Genomic DNA, 22,807 nt, shown 5'->3' with positions numbered 1-22,807 from the left:
ATGCATGTGCCTGTTTGCACGTGCACGCATACACATATATGTGCAGTCATATTTTTTTTTGTTTTGTTTTGGTGAGTGTATTCACATCCATGCGTGTGCAATCAGCGCAGCTCGCGTGTTGCGCTATAAATAGCATAGATTTTATTTAGATGTTGGAGAGAGAGAGGAAAGAGAGAGAGAGAGAGAGAGAGAGAGAGAGGGCTCTCAAATGAGTTGCCATAGCAACAGGCACGTTCAGGGGCCCTGCTTGTGAACGAAGGATGAAGGCATGATAATGTCTGCCTCTTTCTCTCTCTCTATCCCCACAGCTCGATTCATCTTGATTGAATAAGTTTATCGATGTGACAGTTCATCAGAAAAGAATATTACCAAAAGCAGCAAAGAACAAGTTTATGCTTTCAAACCATAATAAGATGATTGATTACATCTTGAAAATGTGTGTTACAATAGCCAATATTTGTTGTTCTCTTGCTGTGACTTTAATCCATCCTCCTTCTCCTCCTTTCTTCCATCTTTTTGTTTGCTTCCTCGTCTTGTGTGTCTTACTCTAGCACCCTCTGGTGTAAAAGGAAATCACCTTGTAACTTGGAAGGAAAACAACCTGATTGGTCAGTTTAAACACTCATCAGCTCACCTGATTCATTTCCTGAATTGTGCTGCATGTCAACTATTAATGACCTATAATATCTGCAAATAATCTCTCCACTGGCTCAATTGTCTCACAAGTGTGTGTGAAGTCGGCCATCTGTGACCACGTTTGTATGACGGGATACCGTGTACGCACACACTCACACACACACACACACATATAAGAGCGATCGAGGGAGAAAGGGGGCCATACATAATGACCAGGGTAAACACAGAGTAGATTGCACTAGAGTGGTCTCAGTTAATTTTCACTGAGGGCCTCTTTGCATTAGCGGGCAACAGAGCGATCCATCGCAAACACCATTGTGGCAGACCGGCCCTTGAGATAATGGACACACACGTGAGCACACATACACACACACACACTCTCTCTCTTCTTCTGACATGCTTGTTCTTAATATCTGGTAGGTAAAGATAAAATCCAAGTGAAATCCAGTGTAGTAGCAGATAATGCTGACATGATTAGTGTATTAATTGATAAGTCAATCAACAGAAAATTACCTGATATCGATTGATTTAATTGTCTGACAAATAGAAGTGGCAACATTTGGTGTATTTTGCAAGGTAGACGTAGGTTTTCTATGTAGGAGGTACTCCAAAAATGTGCTTTTTTTGCGTAATATCATCATAATATTTCGATGTGAACTCTCTCGATGCAACCCCAGAACCAAAGTTTAGGAACAGAACAGTTAATGCGGATTATCCCCTTGCGTGGTTGACCAGATCTGACTCACTAATTCACATCTGTTGAACCTTAAAATGTTGTTTTAACCCTCCATGTCGGACAAAACCACCAGTAAAAGTGTGTGAAAGAAATAAACTTCCAAGCAGCCTTTGTTGTACAATGGTACGGAAATGTTTTATTGTGAATGACATATACATCAGATAATTTATCCATGTGTTTTTTGGAGTCTGACTAACATCTCAGACTGATATGTAACATGGCAGTAAATAACGATGAAACACTGACTGCTCCCTCCGTGACTGTGTCGTGTTGACTCAGTAGTATGTTTCTTGCTCCACCCAACCTAGAAACCAAAGGAGACAGAATTAGGGACGTATTCTGGGGATGTTTCGTCTTACATTAAAGGGCTTAAGATTCTCCTTGAAATCCCAAAAAAACGGGAATATAGCAGGATTTAGCAGAAGGCTGTGACATTTCACTTTGCGCTTGAGCTGTAAGATGATATCATCCATCATGTTGGCTGACAGTGATTCAAATAAATAAGAGTGGATTAGGGAACGTGAACAAGACTCTTTCTGAATTTAGAGCCAACAATGACTGTCCTCATGATGCCATTAAAAGATGTGTCCTGCAGGGACACGGAGGTTGGGGCTCACAGTTGTTCATGAGCCGATGATATCATCCTTGATATCTGACCCGACCCTAGACATCTAACAACACAAGGGATTGTGGATGCATGAATGATGTGATTTAGCATCTTTTTCCAGGCCCCACTGAGCCCAAAGCTACATTTTATTTTTAGGCCTGCAACACTGTGCATACTTGTGTTTCACAGAAGGCAAAAAAAAAAAAAAAATCACTGGGCTGGAATCATGGTTTCCATATTTGAGTGAAACTGTGAAACTTCAGTCAGCCCGGGTTAAATATAATGTGGAGGACAGTTAGCTTTGGGCCAAGTACACAGTGGGAAACCTATTTTTTTCTAATTTTGTTTGAGTAAACTTATGAAAATAAATCCCAGGAGCTGTTTGTTAGTTTAACATGTTTTTTTTTTGTCTGTCTGATTGTAACACATTATTCACCATGGATGGGCAATGGGATGTTCACTGATCTGTGCTGTGAGGCTCAGATGTAGCACACACTCACACTCACACTCACACTCACACACATACAAACACAGCTGCATCAGAGCCAGCTCTGCATGCAGGTTCTGCACAGCTCTGTGGGCGGAATGAGGCATTAACAATGGTAGGGTTGAGGGTTCAAATCCCACTGGGCCCTGCCATCTGCCACAGTTCACTGGTCTATGTGGAGAGACACAGTTGTGGCAGTGATAACAGACAGGGCACGAAAATAGACACAGAGACACATACATTGCTCATGCTTAACACATACACAGACACCTGTGATTCATCCTCAAAGTCCATTTTGGTCACAATCCTTCTGAGCCACAGCTGCCTTTGCTCTCTGTATCAAGCTACATACTGTATGTCATGACTAATGTCAGTCAGGAGGGAGGGATTACATAGCTTGCATATTGTTTTATAAATATCGTGGATAGTCAACACCTGAATTTCAGCATTACTTCAACACTCGGTCAACGAGGGTATGTTTTATGTCTCATTTGTTGGCCTTTTTGTTAAAAAATAGACAAGACTTCAATGAAATATGGTGGAAAGTTAGGCCATAAGATACAAAAAGGTCCTGTTCTTGTTTGCATTGGCATCCTGTTAAACTAAAAAGCAGATTTACGCCTTATCAGTATTGAAATAAAACTAAGTGTTTATTTGATGTGATGCAACAATTTTTCCTGCATCTGAGTTCCCATCTGGCCAACATGAAGCAATCCTATCCACCTCATCCACCTACAGTCGCCTCCAGATACAGAGAACAGAGGCAAAAAATATGTCATAAAAAGCTTTAACAGCTTCGAATGTTGTAGAAGTCTTACCGCCTGGGTTGCGTCTGAGGATATATCTTCTGGCTTCGTCGTACAGGAAGATGAGCAGGGAATAGGGGAAGGCACAGAACCACCAACATGGCCTGAAGTGGACGAGAGAAAGACAGAGTTACAACTAGAATGTGACAAGTTTTAAAAAACCTAGAAACTGTTAGAGAGGCTGAGTTAGTACGTAATAGTAATAATAATAATAATTTATCTAAATACAAGCACATAGTTAAAAGACAGTATTAAAAAAAAGGTAAAACAAGTGAAATTTTGAATTCGATTCAATATCAGGTGGTTGCACAACAGAGCTGTATTATGTAAACAAATAAGACTAGTTGTCAGGCGAAGAGGCAAGTCTTTAAAAATGTGTCTTAAGATAAGATTTAAAAGCAGAAACAGAAAACTAACTGGAAGACTGTTTCAAAGATGAGCTGCCAGAACAGCAAAAGCTTGATGACCCTTTGACCTTAACATGGACTCAGAAACAGCTAGCAGGCCTAATACAGCAGATCTAAGAGGCCTTTTTGGACAGCCAGGAGTTAAGAGTTCACTGATGTACTCTGGTGCCTGGCCATGTAAAGCCTTGTAAGTCATGAGTAATTTTTTAAAATGGATTCTAAAATAAATTGGTAACCAGTGCAAAGAGGCTAAAACTGGAATGATGTGAGAAGTTCTGCACAATCTGAAGCTGAGCTGCAGCTCAGGCACTGAGGCAGGTAAGCAAGGTGTTACAACAGTCCGGGCCTGAGGAAATAAAAACATGAATAATTCTTGGAATATAAATAGATAATAAATCTTGGAAATATTCCTGAGTTGGTAGAAACATGATTGTACCATTTTTTTTGTTTTGTTCAAAGCTTAGCTAACTATCGAAGATCGCACGCAGGTTTTTAGCAGTGCTCTTAATATTTGTGATAAGGGGGCCGAGCAGTGGCTGGACTTGATTAACAAGGACATCCAGTCTCTCACATCAGCTAAGCAGCTCTGAAGAGTGGTCAGCTTGTTGCATTCAGGGGGTTTAATGGAGAGATATAACTGTGTATTGTCTGCATAACAGTGAAATGAGATGTTATGATGACAGATGATATGACCGAATGGTAGCATATAAAGAAAGAACAGAATTGTTCCAAGAACTGATCCTTGAGGAATACCACATGTTGTCTGTACAGTTGAAGAGATGAATGAATCAATTGAGACATAAAATGTTCTGTCTGACAGAGAGGAGGAGAACCGCTCCAGGACTGTTCCAGAAATGTCCACCCAATCCTGAAGTCTATTAATTAGCATAGCGTGATTGATGGTGTCGAATGCTGCGCTAAGGTCAAGCAGCACCAGTCCAGAGTCTGCAGCCATTAATAAATCATTTGCAACCTTTAGAAGAGCTGTTTCGGTACTATGTATCGTGTGAAATCCAGATTGAAATGTCTAAAATATGCTGTTGTTATTAAACGCTTCCAGAAGTTGTTCTAAAACCAGTTTCTCAAGAATTTTGGAAATGAAGGGCAATTTTGAGATTGGTCTAAAATGTTTTTAAAACTGATGGATCAAGGCCTGATCCTTTTAGCAGTGGCTGAAAACAGGCTATTTTAAAATAATCTGGGACACATCCAGAGTAAAGGGAACTATTTAAAATTTGGAAGAGAGAAGGGCTTATTTCTCCCATCACTTTTCTGGACAATTTAGCTGGAATGATATCCAGATGACTGGATGAGGGTTTCATGTGTCAGTGAGAGTTTCCATATCAACTGGCCAGCAGCTATCTTACAAATGAGGACATTGACAAGGAAGAATCATGGGAGGAGTTGGAAAGGCAATGTTTGGTTGAATTTGGCAAATTTTGTCTGGAGAGAAGGAGACATTTCTCACAGTCAGCAGCAGATGAAGCAGAGGGACTAGTAGTGGGAGGTTTGACAATCTGATTAATGGTTGTAAATAAAAATCTGGGATTGTGCTGATTGGTGGTTATTAACGCCAACAAATATTGGTCTCTTGCCTCTTTTACTTTTGATTGTAGATGACCAGTATATCTTTACTTTGTTGGAGTTTTCTCTTTTTTTGTCCTCTATTTGCGTTCTATTCTCCTGCATGCTTTTTTAAGGTTAAGACTATCAAATAAAATACACTGGTGATCAGAGATGGAGTGATCCATCATAGACACAAAGTCTAAACCATGGCCATGGCTATGAGTTGGGCCAGAGACATGTTGAACCAGAATAAAGGACTCAGTAATATTTCAAAAAACTCAACTGCAGTAGAATTTGAGGTGTCATCTATCATATTTTTAAAAAAAACTGATGTTAAAAATTCAGAATATTCTGAACACTGGATTTGCCTTGGGGGTTCAACAGATGCCAACACACAACACTGGCATGCCCCCAGTAATTTTCAGCATCAGCACTTCAAAGCATAGAGTTTTATGCTGTTATATTTGGCTTAAGGCTCTCTAAGAACACATGAAAAGCTTTTTTCTTTCTAATGTGCACACACATATACAAACCATCAAATTTTTCATTTTTTAAATGATGCTTATTAGTTTCTTGTGTGTTCTGCCAACCTAATGGCCAGGAGTGGTTCAGTGGGCTCCATCTAATCTTTCAGGGTAAAAAAAAAAGCCAAAATGGCCTTCTTCAAAGGTCAGTCAGGATAGTGCCCTGACTTTGCCTCTCAAAATGTCAAAATATGTACAGAAATTGGACAAAACCTCCCTAAATGAAAATACATAACATGGTTTACACTATGTAGAAAAGCAAATGCGACCACTTTCAAACAAAGGAAATGATCTAACCATTGTTATTTGACTGATAAATTTAGTCACGGATGAGTTGAGTGATTTAAAGCCAAATATATTTGTTTCATTGAATATTTACTGTAATTTCTGTAGATTTTCTTTAGCAATAAGTAACTGAAATCCACTGAATATATATCAACTCAGAGATAAAAGCATGAATGAGAGAGAAAAACACAAACACAGAAAGCAGACGAGACAGAAATAGGGACAAGAAGACAAAGACTGTGAGGAGAGAGACAAACATGGAGAAGGAGAAGCCAAGGTTAGTTGAGCATCAGCAGTGGGTGGCTGAGGAGAGTCTGAAAGAAGTGGAGAGGAGACAGACACACTGGGAACAGATGAAAAGGTGGCAGGGAAGAAAGGAGAGGCAGGAGTAGGGGAAGACACAAAACAATAACGAGGAGAACCAGATAAGACGAGGAGATTTCAGTTGTGTGTGCAACTCCTGAGCTAATGAGCTTAACGTGCCCTCATTGCTTTCTATTTTTCTCTGTTGGGCAAACAATCTCATTAGCACAGTAGCTCTTCTGCTCTGTTCTGCCTCTGAAGTGGAAATTACCAGTGACACAAGATAACATCCATCTATTTTTAACAAGACGATCACTAAAACAGCACTTCACTCAACAGAAATCCAAGGAAAACAATGTCACAGGACTGTAGCTGCCCTGATTGACAAGTAACCACCGGGAAGTGCGGCGAACGTCGGTAAATTAACAGAAAAAAGGATTTTGCAGATTACCACTTTAACTGGGATAATCTTAAATAGCTCTCATGCACGAACAAAAACAGAACACACTCAAATGAGAGCATGCCAACCACAAAAGCCAACAGTGAAAAGGGAAAAATGTGCTTTATGCATAACTCTGCATCCTAGACAATGTCCTAACAAGCTTATCAGCAGATTAAAGATAAAAGAGAGTTTGCATAGTATTCTTTTAGGATTTTTTGTAAACACAGTATAATTCCTGAATTTCTGTAAAGACGCTTGAGGATGTTTATCTCTTAATCTGTGTGTTTTACTCACTTGAGAGGGTACATTCTGAGGGCGACGTCCATGCCCGGGCAGTATGACAGGAAAGCAGCCAGGGCGGTCTCCTCAAACAGCCCAAAGATCAGGATGCGGTTCCTGTGAAAAATTAAGATTTAACACAATTAAAGACTAAAATTCATCTGAGAGCATTTTACACTTCCTATTGTTATACTGACAGCTCCTGAAGCAATAAATATTCTTCATAAAAATACTAGGATCACCAAAATAGCAATAGTTATACTAAAAAGCGACGAGTCCTCAAACTGAAAATGATGAAAACTTGAAATGGGACTGCTCTATTTTGCAAGTTATGCATTTATTCTTTATTTCTACATGTTTTGGTTGTTTTTTTTTTAATCTAAGATGCTTTAAATACACCTGGATTCGTCTTATATCATCATTAACTTTTTTATTGAATTTGTTTTTTGTAAATAAATAACTTAAGTCAGCTACTTGCTTTCTGTCCTAACCAGAGTTCTTGGTGAAAATGGTCTATTTTACGACTGAAGTTGAAAGGAGTTTCAATAGATTCAATAGCTGCACAAACAAATGATTACACATATCTCAAGGTAGAGGCTAACTGTGCTGCTATTGCCCTTTCTATAAGATAGTTGAAAGAAACTCAGGGATCAGACTACAAAGGCACGCTCCTTGAATTAAATATATGAGAAAATCTTTTATAAAATGCAGGTTTGAAAGTCCCTGCTGTACTTTATAGCTCCTCCTATGTCTCTATATGGACATACTTCATTCCTTGCTGCAGGATGGAGTTCCTCCTGGTCTTACAGATGATCAGATCGGCCCACTGGACGACCACGATGCTAGCGAAGAAGGCTGTGTGGCAGGTGAACTCTACGATCTTTCTGCGCTCGTATGTCTGGTGGATAGAAAATTAAAAGAGATTAGGACCTTTTTCCTTGTCTTCCTGTTTATTTTGGCTTCAGCATTACTGCTTATGGCATTGCATTTTTTTCTTAAATGATTACAATTACTGACCCACTGCTGTCCGTAGCTGTCTTCCAGGTCATTTACATATCTGTCGTCCCAGAGCACTCTGAGCCCGAGCAGGTCCATGGGTAGGAAACCATTTTCAGCCAGGATCACAAAGTATGTGAAGAACCCAGCTGTGGCCTGCATCATACCTAACAGAGGAAAAGAGCAGTTCATTCATAACTTTGTAAACTTTGATTTAAGAGACAGAGCTTCCAAAAGATGAGGAAGGTTACATTTTTTAGAAAACTGACCATAACCCTAAAAACAGTCACTTCTTTCTCTACTATTCAGTCACATAAGGATTTATATATCCCACAACAACAAACAGTGAGAAAGGGCAAATTCTCGTCCTCTGTAGAGTCAAAAAAAACTTACCGATCTGTCCGTAGGCTATGCTGATGAGCCTCTCATTCACTAATTTGTCTGTTTTGGGGTTTCTTGGCTGTCTCTTCATGATGTCGCTCTCAGCTGCTTCATAAGCCAGGGAGATGGCAGGGACCTGGCAGGCAACAAGTAAAAAAATGGAAAGTAAATTAAGTGAATTACATATCCACATAATGTATTACCATTACTTTATTATGATGAAAAACTTGCATGATGTCAAGAGATAAGACAACCTTTTTGAAAAGGCTATGAAAAGCTTCACTAACCAATCAATCTCTCAAAGAACTCACCATGTCAGTTCCCAGGTCGATACAGAGGATGGTGACGGTTCCCAGGGGCAGAGGGATGTTGGCGATGATAAAGAGGAGGAAGGGTGAGATCTCAGGGATGTTACTGGTCAGGGTGTAGGCGATGGACTTCTTCAAGTTGTCAAAGATCAGACGGCCTGACAAAGTAATTTATGACAAGAAGAAGAAATTAATATTATGACATTTGGGCAGTTACAATGATGCTTGCTGTAGTCTGCATTTCTGAAATGAAAGAAAGCTTTACCTTCTTCCACTCCTGTAACGATGGAGGCAAAGTTGTCGTCCAGCAGGATCATGTCGGCGGCCTGCTTGGAGACATCAGATCCAGCGATTCCCATGGCAACACCAATGTCGGCCTTCTTCAGAGCAGGAGAGTCGTTCACACCATCACCTGTCACAGCCACAATGGCTCCCTGCAGAGAGAGGGACAGAGAGTTTGAATGTGCTGGTATGGAACATATTCAAAACATAACTCAACTGAGGTTTAATTGCTTCAACAAAATGTAGGACAGCAGACAAAGCTGTGTGTACAATGCTGACCTGTCTCTGGCAACCCTCCACAATGATAAGTTTCTGCTGAGGGGAGGTTCTGGCAAAGACGATTTCAGTGTGGTGTCGCAGAATGTTGTCAAGATGTTCTGAGGTCATTTCTTTAAGCTCACCGCCGTGGACAACGCATGCCTTGGCGTCCCTGGAGAGGAAATCACAGCAGCATTAGGACAACAATTCTGATCGCACATCCTGTTTCTGTGCGGGAAAGCTGAATCTAGGATATGATCAGGGCGATAAAGGGACACAACATGAAAATCACAAGGAAAAGGCATACTAGGAAAACAGGAAATTCCTTTAGAAACAGACAGCACCAGTCTTGGCACCCCATTTAAAGGACAATTATAGCTTTGTTGGTGAAATTCTAGACTTTGAATAGAGTGCTATATACAGTATGTTTGGGCCTAACCTCATAATTGCAGACGATGAATCATACATTGTCAACACTTAAACAGTGTCTTCAGTCATTTATCTTGGTGCCATTGTACAGGATAGTGTAATATTTTGCCCACACAGGGGACATTTCACATCAGTTACAAATACACTTTTCGGCAGGAGATTTCTTCCCAGAGCAGCAGTTTGATAAACGTGCTGAGCTTGGATCTGAACACATAAATCAAACTTGTTGATGAGGAAACAGTAAAGCCACCAGCTCAGAGCCACATCTAGATTTATTTGTCTGCACTGACTCTGAGGTAAAAGCCTTTTTGGCTGAGCAGATTGAAGGCCTCGTTAGCCGACGCTGATTTAATTTTATATTGATACCTCTAGTATTGCAAAGAATTGCCACAGAAGAGGAGGCTTCTTGAAAAAATGTTTTAAGCATCTGCCAAAAATGTATATATTTTGAGTGTTTGGTGCCACAAGTGTGACAAACAATCTCAACACTCAGATATAAGCTTTAGTAAGCATACAAACCTGGGGTTAACCTCTGAAACTGGAACGTTCAAGCGAGCAGCAATGTCTTCAACAGTCTCGTTGCCTTCAGAGATGATACCCACACCCTTAGCGATAGCCTTGGCTGTGATGGGATGGTCACCTGTTACCATAATAACCTGAGGAAGAGGAAGACAGAGGAGGAAAGACAGTTTAATACATGATAGTCTTGCAGGAAGTTTGTATCATTCTGATGTTCATATGTACAGTGGATTGAACCTTTTCTGGTTGCATACCTTGATTCCAGCGCTCCTGCATTTGCCGACAGCATCGGGCACAGCAGCACGAGGAGGATCAATCATGGACATGAGGCCAATGAAGCACAGTTTCTCTGTGGGGAAGTTCACCTCGTCAGTGTCAAAAGCAAAGCCCTCTGGGAACTGGTCGTCAGGCAGGTTGAAATGGCAGAAACCTGAAAAAAAGGGAAGAGAATGATTGTCAGTCATATAGCAAGATGCCTTTTCAGAGTTCAGTCCACCAACCAATTCAGGACATATTGCAAGGATTTAGAATTGAGCTAGCCCATACTAACCCAGTACTCTCTCTCCAAGTCCTCCCAGCTCAACATAGGCGTTCTGGAAAGCATCTTTCATCTCCTCGTCCAGCGGCTGCTCTTTGCCTTGGAGCATGATGGTGGAGCAGCGGTCCAAAATCCTCTCTGGGGCACCTTTCATCACCAGCAGATGCTTGGTCTCTCCGGGAGTTGTGTTCTTGTGAACGGAGAGCTGTAGAACAAGAGGAAGGCTGTATAGTCAATGCTTGTTTTGTTGTCGCTATCAGGTATTTATGTCAAATAAAACCCAGTTTTAATTTAAAATTTGCTGGTATAGATTGTTAATTATTTGTTAAAAACTGCTCGATGAAGACCCAGACACTAGAGGGCCCAAGTCAACATTTCCTTCCATTGAAAATGAAAAGCAGGTGAACAAATTTTGTAGCTGTACTGTCGAAAAAATTATTTGAATTGTTTACCTGATATTTGTTGGTGGAGTTGAAGGGGATCTCAGCAATCTTGTTGTACTTGTCTCTCATGCCACTGACAGATCCGCAGCACAACTCAATACACTTCAGCAGGGCAGCTTCTGAGGCATCACCGGCTACATCTCTCTGTGAATTTAAACAAAAAAGAGTTGGATCAGTGGATTTGACTCGATTCATACAGATGAATTTGGATCAGCTTAAATTTCAATGATCCATTTTAAAACAGACATCACCATTTGACCAACAAATGCCACCTCTTCCAACAAAATTATTGTTTTTGTGTTGCTGGTGATGTCAGTGATTTGTGTAATTTTAAGAACAAGTAAATAAATATAGATATTACTATTATTATTATTATATTATATAAAGATATATATATAAGTCCCCTTTGAAATACCTGACAATTTCAAAAAAACACTGCAATTTTAGCAACTTTTGACATTCTGAGACATTGTCTTTCTGCTCCCACTGTGCAGTGGACTCATGAAGAAATAAATCAATAGGCCTGTCTAGCCACTTCCTGCTGTAGAAAAAGCTATCTATTACTGAAAAGACCTTAATTATGTCGAGTGCTTTTTAAAAAGATTTGTAGTGCAGTTTGGCTGCATTTGTATTTTTGTTGCAAAGTCCCAAAGTTCTTTGCCAAGTTATAATGCCAAGAAACTTCCCACACAGTCACTGCATCTTGTTATTCAACTGAATTATAAATCAACTAGGGGGTAGCACCCAATTCAATAAGGAAGAAATAGTTCTGTGAGGTAAAAAGGGTAAATTCTGCTTTGTTCTTGTTTACAACCATGACTAAGAGGATGGTATTACACCAAATGTTATTGGTATCGTCTTCCAATGGTGAATTATTTAGACTCTTTGTGGAGACCTGAATGGGTGAACTAGAGCAAAACGTTTAGTGTGTTTGGTGATCAGAAGATTTTAAAGGAGGATGCAGGAAAAGGTCGGCACCTTCAGGATGGGAACGTTGCTCTGCTCTGCCAGGAAGACGGCACGGTTGCAGAGTCCGGCGATTCTGGCCAGGGCAGCCCAGGTGGCCGAGCTCCTGTCGAAGGAGGTCCCGCTCTGGTTCTCAGTGGTGTCAGCCTCGTGGATCTGGTTGTCGAACCACATGTGAGCCACGGTCATTCTGTTCTGGGTCAGGGTGCCGGTCTTGTCTGAGCAGATGGTGGAGGTGGAGCCCAGGGTCTCGACAGCTTCCAAGTTCTTCACCAAGCAGTTCTTCTTGGCCATACGCTTAGCAGTCAGAGTCAGACACACCTAGAGACAGAAATCCAGTGTTCTTCAGTCTGAATCAGATTATTAACAGTGAAATAAAAATCGGGACATACACCACACCAAAACTCACAGTGACAGTAGCCAGGAGACCTTCCGGCACATTGGCGACAATGATACCGATAAGGAAGATGACGGCCTCCAGCCACCCGTATCCAAGGATGAGGGAAAGAATGAAGAAGGACACGCCCAGGAAGACGGCCACGCCAGTGATGATGTGGATGAAATGCTCGATCTCAATGGCAATGGGAGTTTTGCCGCCCTCCAGACTGGAAGCCAGTGTGGCGATACGACCCATGACAGTGCGGTCTCCAGTATTGATGACAATTCCTTTGGCAGTACCTGGTGAGAGAAGTCATAGGTAAGAAAAAGAATAGAATACATTATCAACTATAATTATTATATTATATTATATTATATTATATTATATTATATTATATTATATTATATTATATTATATTATATTATATTATATTATATTATATTATATTATATTATATTATATTATATTATATTTCTGTGTCATCCACTACTTTGTTTTTTGTTTTTGTGTTCTACCTTCAACACAGTTGGTGGAGAAGAAAACGATGTTCCTGGTCTCCAGTGGGTTGTCATTGGAGAAGTCAGGAGTACGAGTCTGGGGCTCAGATTCACCAGTCAGAGAGGAGTTGTCCACCTGGAGGAGAGAAAGTAAAGCAAGAATGAAACATAAAAGATATATAGTGACGAGAGAGTGACACATTGTATTCAGGAGAAAAAAGAAAGAAATGTCAAAAACATTGACTGACATCCCAGATAGCATAATGAATCATAAAATTTTAGAGGTGAAGCTCAGTGTAGGTGCATACACACCGATAATGTTTACAACTGGGAAGGTAAGATTCTCTGAAAATGCTCCCAGAAGGTTATTTTTCTACAGCAAAGTTTGCCCTGGCCTCCTCCTCTTATAAACATGGAATGTACTGTTCTATGTTAGTCCAGGGATCATTGTCCTAACAGTCCAGCCACAGTCCCCACCTCTAGTCTAAGAACTGGTTTCCACTGCCTTGTTTGGTACAAGGTTGAACCCCACATGTACCCAATTGAACTGATTTACTGATAGCACCTTGTTGGGGGCTGCACGGCTTAAGGCAGCTGTCTTTCCAGTGACACATAAATGCTTTATCCACAGGTCCTGGAATTTGCAAACCATGTTGACTGTGGTGGCTGCAAAAACAATGTTGCTAGGCCTATTGCTGGCAAACAGGAGTGCATTGCCAAAATGCATCCATTCCATGCAGGATGCGGGCCATATGAACATTAGGAATGAGGGTCAGTTCTTGTTTATTTGGTTCGTTCTTGGTTGACATGCGGTATTGCTATGGCTTTCTTGTTGCCCAGATCTGGCAAAACAGGAGTGGAATGCCATCAGTCCATGTAGTATTTGGGCCAAATGAGGATATGGAATGTAGGCCGGATCAGGGCCAGAATAAAACTGAACTGTGGTCCAGATTTGGGCCAGATATTTTTTACTTGGTTCATTTTTGGTTGACATGCAGTAATGCTTGGTTTGCTTGTGGCCCAGATCTGGTAAACGGGAGTGCACCGTTCCACGCGGTGTGTGGGCTGGATGAGGATATGGAATGTAGGCCTGATCAGGGCCAGAATAAAAATGAACTGTGGTCCAGATGTAGGCCAGATTTGGTTTATTTGTTTAGTTTTTGGTTAGCATGTGGCATTGCTGTGGTTTGCTTGTGGCCCGGATCTGGCAAACAGGAGCGGACCGCCCAAGTGCCATCATTCCACACGGTATGTGGGCCGGATGAGGATATAGCATGTGGGCCCGATCAGGGCCAGAATAAAAATGAACTGTGGTCCTGATATAGGCCAGATCTTGTTTATTTGTTTAGTTTTTGGTTTACATGTGGCATAGCAATGGTTTGCTTGTGGCCCGGATCTGGCAAACAGGAGCGGACCGCCCAAGTGCCATCATTCCATGCGGTATGTGGGCCACATGACAGTGTCGGGTGAGGGCCAGATATGGGCCACAGCAATTTTGCTATCTGGGATTGGTGATCTTTTTGTTGATGTGAAAAGCAGGGAGATAGAAGTGGCACATTTGGGTAAAAAGAATTTAACTTCAAGAGACAAACAAGACAATTAAGGAACTAAGATAATGTGATCTTGATTTTTGAGTCTATCAAAGGAAATCTAGACATGAAGACACCAACAGGAAGTTAAAAAAACCCCACATCTATCCACATGCTGTATTTCCTGTAAGAAGTTGTGCAACTTTAATCGAAACATGATGACTGTGTGGCGTATGAGTAAATCATAATTTCTTCTTTTTACTATCAACTTGACTCATATTAATACTCAGAAACGATAATAATACATAAACTTCATAAATAAAAACAGTCTTAATAAATCTTTATAATTCAAAATTGAATGTTTGATATGAAGGTCTGTAAGGCGAGATGAAAAGAGGACTTTACAGACCTTGCAGCCGTGGGCAGAGATGATTCGCAGATCAGCGGGGATTCTGTCTCCTCCTTTCACCTCAACCAAATCTCCAACCACCACATCCTCAGCGTTGATGCTGCTCTTCTCACCGTCACGGACAACCAGGGCTTGCTATGAGATCAAAGGTGGAATATATGTTTGGAGGCAATTCCTGAACATAATTATGAATGCCAAGAGGCATTACCCTTCCCAGTTGATAAATGGGAAAATGTGTAAGCAGTACAGTAAGATTGATGTCATAAGACTGCTCCTTAGCTTTGTGCAACATGTTCCCATCTGTAAAACTGCCTTAATGCTTAGATCTGAAATATCTCACCTGTGGGACCAGGTTCTTGAAAGACTCCATGATCTTGGAGCTCTTGGCCTCTTGGTAGTAAGAGAAGCAACCAGTGATGATGACGACAGCAGAAAGCACAATACCCAGGTACAACTGCAGGAAAAGAAAAGGTTGATGTTCAGTTCATCTCTGGAGACATTTATTCTTTATCTCATAGATGATTTACTCATCATCAAAACATATGTATTAACAAAGACCTCCTTACGTTATCATTAGCTGGTTCATCTTCTGCGGCAGCCTGGATACCGTAAGCCAGGAAGCAGAGGATGGCACCAATCCACAGCAGCATGGAGAAACCACCAAACAGCTGGCAACAAGATACAGTAACATTTAGGATCCAACCTTAACCCTTTACTGGTTACAACAAATAAGAGCGCCAGAGCAGAGTGAACTTGAATTCCCAAAATGTGAATATTCAAACAAGGTTTTATGTTTTGCATGGAACTCTGGACGAGTTTTACCTGTCTGCAGAACTTGACCCATTCAGGTGTGGTGGGGGGAGGCGTGAGAGCGTTTGGGCCATCTCGGGCCAGAATCTCTTTTGCTCTGGAGGAGGACAGACCCTAGAGAGAGGAGCACAGACAGGATGTGAAACACAGGATGACATAGCATAAAATAATGTCAAACAAACAGACAATGAAAATAGCTGGAATAAATAAACCAAATATATGTAAACCACTTTTGACCCATCTGAGTTACCTTAAGGTTTTGAGACAAGGAAGAATAAGAATGGAGCTTTGACTAAAAATACTGTACATGCTTCCCTACAACTGCCTGGTAAAGGTTAAGACAGTGTTGGGAGTGTTGTCTTGCCGGAGGATTTCTATCTGAGGAAATCCATAAAAGAAAAACCTGAAAGTCCAGTTTTTTGCCCTCCTACCCAAAGCTTTGCCTTTGCTCACATTTACTGAAGGGAAACACAACAAAAGACGAGGTAGAGTGACGTGTATCCTTCTGAACAGTTTTATTTGGTAATCAGGTACACTGCTATTACCTCAGGAGGTAGTGGATTAAAGTTTGGTTGAAACAAAAACAAAAAGAAACCGCATCCACAGGAAGAGAGATCTCAGTAATCCTTCAATTACTGCTTCCTCTTTTCCACAACTCAGTGTAATTAGACAGTGAAAACACAGCTTGTGATAAATCACAGCTTGTATGAAACAGGTAGGCAGGACAGTCAGGTAGTATTTCTATCAATGAACACTACATTCTTCAAAAAGGTCATGGTCACACTTTCTAACAGAGTAAAAAAAAGGGAAATAATTGAGAGTAAAATGTGACTGAAGGTCTCTTTGGAGGGACACCAGGTTTTTTTTTTCTTGTTGGTAGGGTCAATAAGACTGGCATTCTTGCCTGAATGAAGTCTTTGTTTGGGGGAAAACTCAGACAGATTTGATTTCTGCAGATAATCAGCATCAGTCAAGCTTTTGGCCAGTGTGGGGTTGTATTGTGTTGTATAATGGGATTTTTGTGTGTCCTCAGCTTGATGAAGACCATGGTAAGAACAGGAATAGCACATTTCGTGTAGTAGTTGTGTTTTCTCTTTCACAACAATGTGACATGTGTTGACCCTTTAAAGGGTTAGTTCACCAATATTAGCTTTAGTGGTATCAAACCATGCAGATAGTTTTGGTTTTATGTGTCAGTTTTTTGAGATATATATCTGAGATATTACTTTTTTCATTTTTAGGCACTGACCGCATAAAACCAAAACCAAAAATTTTTAGTCAGCATTTCTTCACATGAGTAAGAATGTGTGGCGAAATGTTCTGTCTTTGCACTACTGTAACTCCCTAAAATACATGACTGAGTGTTGAGTGTTTTTCTTTGTAGTTGTAAGTCCTTGACCTCAGTTTGTACTGTGAGATCTTTCCTGGCCTCTGGGCTTATCTTCCTCTGTGAAAGTGTCATCAGAAGCCAGCCCATAAAGTTACTATCACTATGATAGGCTCAAACACACAAGCAGAGTACTTACTCTGGATAGATCAGTTCCATATTTTCTGTGAAGTTCATCCAGGGTTAACTTGTGATCATCCTATGGAGATAGAGAGAGAGAAAGAGATTGAGAGACATTGCATAAAATAAGCCAAAATCCCTGTCATTTAAAAACCTTTGAGTATTAAAAAATGTCCTGTCAAGTCCTCCAGAGGGACACGGGGAACGTAAAGAAGGCAAGGCAAAATCTGCCCCCTGATTAGGATTATGGATGCATGTCCATACAGTGTGTTTTTCAGTCCACCAATGATTGAAAACTCACAACCACACACAAGTCACCGTGAGCTCAGTTATGTAAAGACTCATCCAAACAGTCAGTTTACTGTGAGCAAACAGTCCATCCAGCTAAATCAATGTCACCCAACTGATATACTGACGTTTGCTCTGAGAATTGCTCACGTGTTTGACATTTTGGTGGAGGTTACTGAGGAGTGGATCCACTTTTTCTGAACGATCTGCTTTAAGTGTTGTTTTCAGGTAAAATGTGATCAAAGTATCTATATTTTTTTTTTTTTTACATTTTAAATGAAAGAGAGGGAAACATGCAAATGTAAGTGGATTTGCAAATGAACAACCAGAGATACTGACACATTCATGTGCCTACACTGTTTGTGTTTGAATAACGCCTACAATGAAGTGAATGAGTAGGAGAACGAGATTCTTCCCATGTAATTTGGATGATCTGAAATATCATCTGACTCCCACCTTTCAGTTTTGTTGTACTGAGAAGCATTGTAATCTTTATACAAAACAATGAAACATCTACTGTAAAGATGCCTTCACATATGTGACAAATTATTACATGTGGCAAAAAGAAAACATTACATAATTTCTTATATTGTAAGTGCAAATATATAGATTGCAGCTGCTGTTGGATAATGAGTTATTGAGGGACTGAATTAAGTGTCAGTTCAACATCACTCAGTGACAGTGTCCCATTATATTATATAAGCACAAGTTTATTTTGATCTTTTAAAGTTTTTTCAATCATCCACTGTTGGAGTATATACATATATATATATATATGCTGTATGAAAATACACATTTACATAATATTCATTTGACCACTGAAAATGGCTGTTAATGTGTCCTTTTACATTTATGTGGACTATTTACAGCTGGAGGAGAAAATGGATGTAATTGCATGGTTCTGCCTGGCCTGCCACAGTTTTGCATCATAATAAGCAAGCAAAGTGGCCCATGCCAAATGTGCCGTGGATAATGTGTTATCACATGCCACAAACTAAGTGTTGCTTTTTTTAACTGTTAGTCAGCAGTTCTTTCCTCCTTCCTGTGGAGGAAATTTCTTCACTAGCTTTGATGCAACGGCTCATAAACAAACATATATGGATCGTGTTCGGATGGACGACCGCACACTCCTTAGTTTAAGAAATATCTTCTGGACACTGTTGATGTTGAACTCAATCAACATGATTCTATATTTAACATTTTCTGTTGTCACATCTGATCAAATCACCGGCTGCTTTATGTTGCTATGGGAACAGTTTCCACTGTCTTTAGCTGGACTTTGAGGCCTCAGTTAATTGTATGATGGTGCAATAATCATTAACATGTCTGCTTCTTGAGCTCCATAGAGACACACTGGCACTCTTACTACTGTTTTACAACTGCCTGATACGCTATAATTCTTTAACCATAGTTCAATGCTTAATCTACATGACATACAGCATTGTCTCCCTGTGTCAGACTTTGGAACTAAAAGCTTTTCCGATGCACTTTCGATAGTTGAGAGACACATTAGCGACAACGCCTGCTGTTAATTGCAGTAAATGATATGCTAAGTTGGGGGTACAAGGTTATGGCAGACTGGCGATACGGTTGCTATGGCATTGAGATGTCCTTCAGCGGCGGCAGGACTTTGAGATCTAGTAAAAACGGACCAGACGACAATAATCATTAATATTTCACTGAGATGGGGATGTTACTACCTAATGACCTGCTGTACTGTGTGACCTGCAGTATGACATTGGGCAGAAACAGTTGCTAGACTCTTAAGAAACACTCAATTATGAAATCATTAATTATAAAACTGGCACTAAGCCAAGACATACATATATTATCATATATTTCACTGTAATTGTGGTAAGAATTTATAGTTTTTAAAAATGTAACTATAGGACAACATCCATCTACAACTGTACTTTGTGACCTTGTGAAAGTCATTGCCAGAATGCCTCTATAGTGCATCGTACAGCAAAATTACAGAAAAATTAAAACCATTTTTATAAAATTAACATATCGTTTGACATCAGAAATGGCATATTCATTATTTAATTAGTGCTCTGACATGAACATGAGAGCTGAATCTGCCTACGTGTGAACTGACCTTGTGAAGGACACTGAGGTATCACAAGAAAGTCAAAAGGCACTTTGTCTTTTAACAAGACATTTTTAGGGAGTATTTTTATGGATAACTACAGAGGTGACAATATTTTTTATTTTGGCAAACTTCTCCCACTTAAGGACCAATTTCAGCTTTGAGAACATTTGACACCTTTAACAGATTTATTCCTGCCTACAAAATTCCACCAAATGTGTATTTAAACATTAAGGTGGTGGCATGAAAGCACTTATTAGCTTTTTTCTCGAAGTTGGAGATGAGCTTAACGCAAGAGTGCCTCACTGACCTTGGGAAATGACCTCCGCTAGCTACAGATTTAGATTCAGAAAAGCTGACACCAGCAGGAAATTGGGCAACTGTTATTCCAATCTATCTACACAGGACATTTCAGACCCCACAAAATGTCTATATATGCAACTTTACACATTTCTATGCATCTGATGTAGCTGTGTGCAGCGATGAAAGTTTAGTTTCTTGTTAATTGTGGCTAGAGGAAAAATAATTTGCCCTACGAATTAAACTACACATGATCTGAGACTTTAAAAGGAAATTAGAAGCAGAAGTATAAAAGTTTACTGTATCAAGGCTGTGGAAAAAGGACTAGTTTACATGTTTTGAAAAGCAGACGTCTCTTTGAGGACAACTGATCATCTCACCCAACATTTCAGAGCTGAAAGTCAATCTAGATAAGCATGACTTAGAAGTTAAGTATAGCTGTGAACTCCTTAATAACATGTGACACTATATGCAGCAGTGTAAGTAGCAATCTTTATGAAATTAGGGGCAGACAGCTACACCTCATGTGACTAGCCGTGAGGTCAAAGCAGAGGTTTGTCCGTACAATTACTGTGACTAATGGCAGTGACTGACAGTGACCAAGAGTATAACATGGCCTGAATAAGTCATTAAGAATGAGGCAATATGGACGGGAAGACACGGTCTTCAAGAAGTTCAAGAGGGTCATTCAAGTCACGCCTTTTCCTTTCAGACGTAGGAGGGTTTTTCAAGTTACAAACATTTTACCAAGTCACTTTAGTGTGTTTAAGTATCATCTTGCTGAAATCACCTCAATCAAGTTCTTAAGATAATGATAGACAACGTTTGTTTGTGTACTCACCAGGTCAACTTCTTTTTTCAGGTCGTCCATATCCTTCTTTTCTTTAGCTTTCTTGTCTTTCTTGCTCCCGCCATCTGAGGTTGCCGCCAGTTTGTAGTCATCTTTCCCTTTCTGAATTGAAGAAAATAAGAGAAAATGAGCTTCTGAATAAGACTGAACACACGTGTGAAGACTGCTCTAGAACTTCCTCATTTGTTGAGCGGGTAAGAGCGGAAAGCAGTGACAACTTTGCTGTTCAAACACGTTGTAAAATGTATGTTAATCATTGTTAGGAGGATTGTGAATTGCTCTTATAACAATCTACAATTTGACAGTTTGAAGAGTTCTGAAACTCCCACAACTGCAGGAAACCAGAGTGCTTGCACAGCACATTTTCGAAACTAAAGTACAAAGTACTTCAGGCAATCCACAAATGTCAAGCTTAACCACCAACTTGTGACTTAGTGTGAGCTCAAAACTGAAAAAAAAAACCCATAATCAGCCTGATCTTAACCTAAATCTAAAGACTCTTAGAAACCAGGTCAAAACATGTGACAAAGTTCCAATACTTACTCCCAGCCCCATGGTTGCAACGCAAGTCTGAGAACAGTCAATCCAATTGTCTTTTTAAATTGCAACTTTCCTACTCCGCCTCTCTCTCTCTCTCTCTCACTCTCTCTCTCTCCCACACTCTCTCTCTCACTCTAGCCCTGCTGCGTCCTGTGTCTTCCGCACTCCCCAGAGCAAAGAAGATAGGTTGCTTCACATTAGCATACCTTTATATCTGCAACTGGCTCACCTGCCCTAGAAGGAGGAGCTTGGGGAGAGAGAGAGAGAGAGGGGGGGTGAAACTGGACAGGTGAGTAGTAGTGTATTGGAGAAGAGGGCGGTGGGGGGTACGAGGTGGGGGAGTATCTGTGGGGGGGGGGAGGAGGTAGTGGTGGAGGAGGAGTACGGAAGAAAGGGGAGGGGTAAATCTTGCTCAGCTTCCCAGTATTGTTCTCACCACTTCCCTTCTTCTTTCACTCTTTACTAATTTCCTCCCTTCTCCTTTAATTAATTCTTTTATTTTCATATTTTCATTAAGCTTTATTTCATTTCAACATTTGTAACAGGTAGGTCATATGGACAACCAAACACATTCACACTTCATTTCCACATAAATCCTGGTGAATCTGGTGTGTACCGTCTCTGTCCCTATGTGCTTAGTTTACAGTACAAACAGGGATGAATGGAAAAAAAAGGGGGCAAGATAGTGGAATAGTGAATGAGAGACAGATCGAGATAAAGACACAGTTAGTAAGGTGAAAGTCCAGTTCTGCAGGTGACTGATTGCCTGAAGCTGAACGAGGCATTTGAATAACAAAGAAAGAGAGAAAAGCGAGCAGCTGATTAAAACTGACTGACTTTTTTTTTTTTTTCCCTGTGAAGGCTTGGGAGGAAGAGGTTGGACAAAACAGTTGCTCAAAGCAAAGATAACATGTGGAATGCGAAAGGGAGGAATCCACTGAGCTTGTGGCTTTCTCTCTCCATCTGAGGTCAAGCTGCTCTGTAAAAAAAGAAAAAAAAACACCTTGAAATTGATTCTGAAGTCCTTCCACTTCAGGAAAAGTCAAAAGACCAGGACTGGAATGTCTTTCACAATACTAAACCATTGTGTTTAGCGTGGCTTCATATTGCTGCAATACTGAGTGAGCTTAAAAAGATGCTTGGCCTGCTGCCTGCTGGTCCCATACCGTTGCAAAAAGGATTAATATATGTTAATCATCCTGAGAGAAAGAGAAAGTTTCCATTTAAGACCCAATTCATGCTCTAAGAGTCCTTTGAGCATTTAGGTTTCAAGTCCAAACATGGGCAAAGTTCAGCTGCTACTAAACCAGGAAATGAGTACAAATACGTATTTAATTGGTTCAGCTGATAAACTAACATGAGCCGAAAGGGTTGCGGCTATAATTGCGTCCTGAGTGTTCTGGTGGTTATC

General features: G+C 40.4%; 1 protein-coding gene across 1 annotated transcript; it reads right to left on the bottom strand.

The window, feature by feature from the left end:
* Positions 1 to 1,481: 1,481 nt before the first annotated feature.
* On the bottom strand, positions 1,482 to 21,577 carry LOC122976432 (sodium/potassium-transporting ATPase subunit alpha-1). Its single transcript, XM_044344913.1, has 23 exons — positions 21,400 to 21,577; positions 20,848 to 20,958; positions 17,349 to 17,408; positions 15,835 to 15,936; positions 15,579 to 15,680; positions 15,353 to 15,466; positions 15,013 to 15,147; positions 13,093 to 13,210; positions 12,608 to 12,876; positions 12,211 to 12,519; positions 11,242 to 11,376; positions 10,802 to 10,994; positions 10,506 to 10,681; positions 10,252 to 10,388; positions 9,325 to 9,475; positions 9,029 to 9,197; positions 8,767 to 8,921; positions 8,468 to 8,591; positions 8,096 to 8,241; positions 7,846 to 7,976; positions 7,094 to 7,195; positions 3,285 to 3,376; positions 1,482 to 1,676 (listed from the first exon to the last, which is right to left on the bottom strand). Exons 1-23 carry the CDS (start codon positions 21,409 to 21,411, stop codon positions 1,648 to 1,650), a joined length of 3,072 nt encoding a protein of 1,023 aa, XP_044200848.1. The 5' UTR covers positions 21,412 to 21,577; the 3' UTR covers positions 1,482 to 1,647.
* Positions 21,578 to 22,807: the final 1,230 nt, after the last annotated feature.

This window comes from Thunnus albacares, chromosome 24 (genome assembly GCF_914725855.1).
Source record: "Thunnus albacares chromosome 24, fThuAlb1.1, whole genome shotgun sequence".
Lineage (NCBI taxonomy): Eukaryota > Metazoa > Chordata > Actinopteri > Scombriformes > Scombridae > Thunnus > Thunnus albacares.
Note: the sequence above shows the minus strand (reverse complement) of the source record. Positions and strands in the feature narration are given on the sequence as shown.

Coding starts and splice junctions, on each gene's coding strand:
- LOC122976432 (XM_044344913.1), bottom strand. Junction 15,937..17,348: donor ATGGAACTGATCTATCCAGA/GTAAGTACTCTG, acceptor TCCTCTCTCTAG/GGTCTGTCCTCCTCCAGAGC. Junction 7,196..7,845: donor ATCCTGCAGCAAGGAATGAA/GTATGTCCATAT, acceptor AATTTTTCACAG/GAACCGCATCCTGATCTTTG.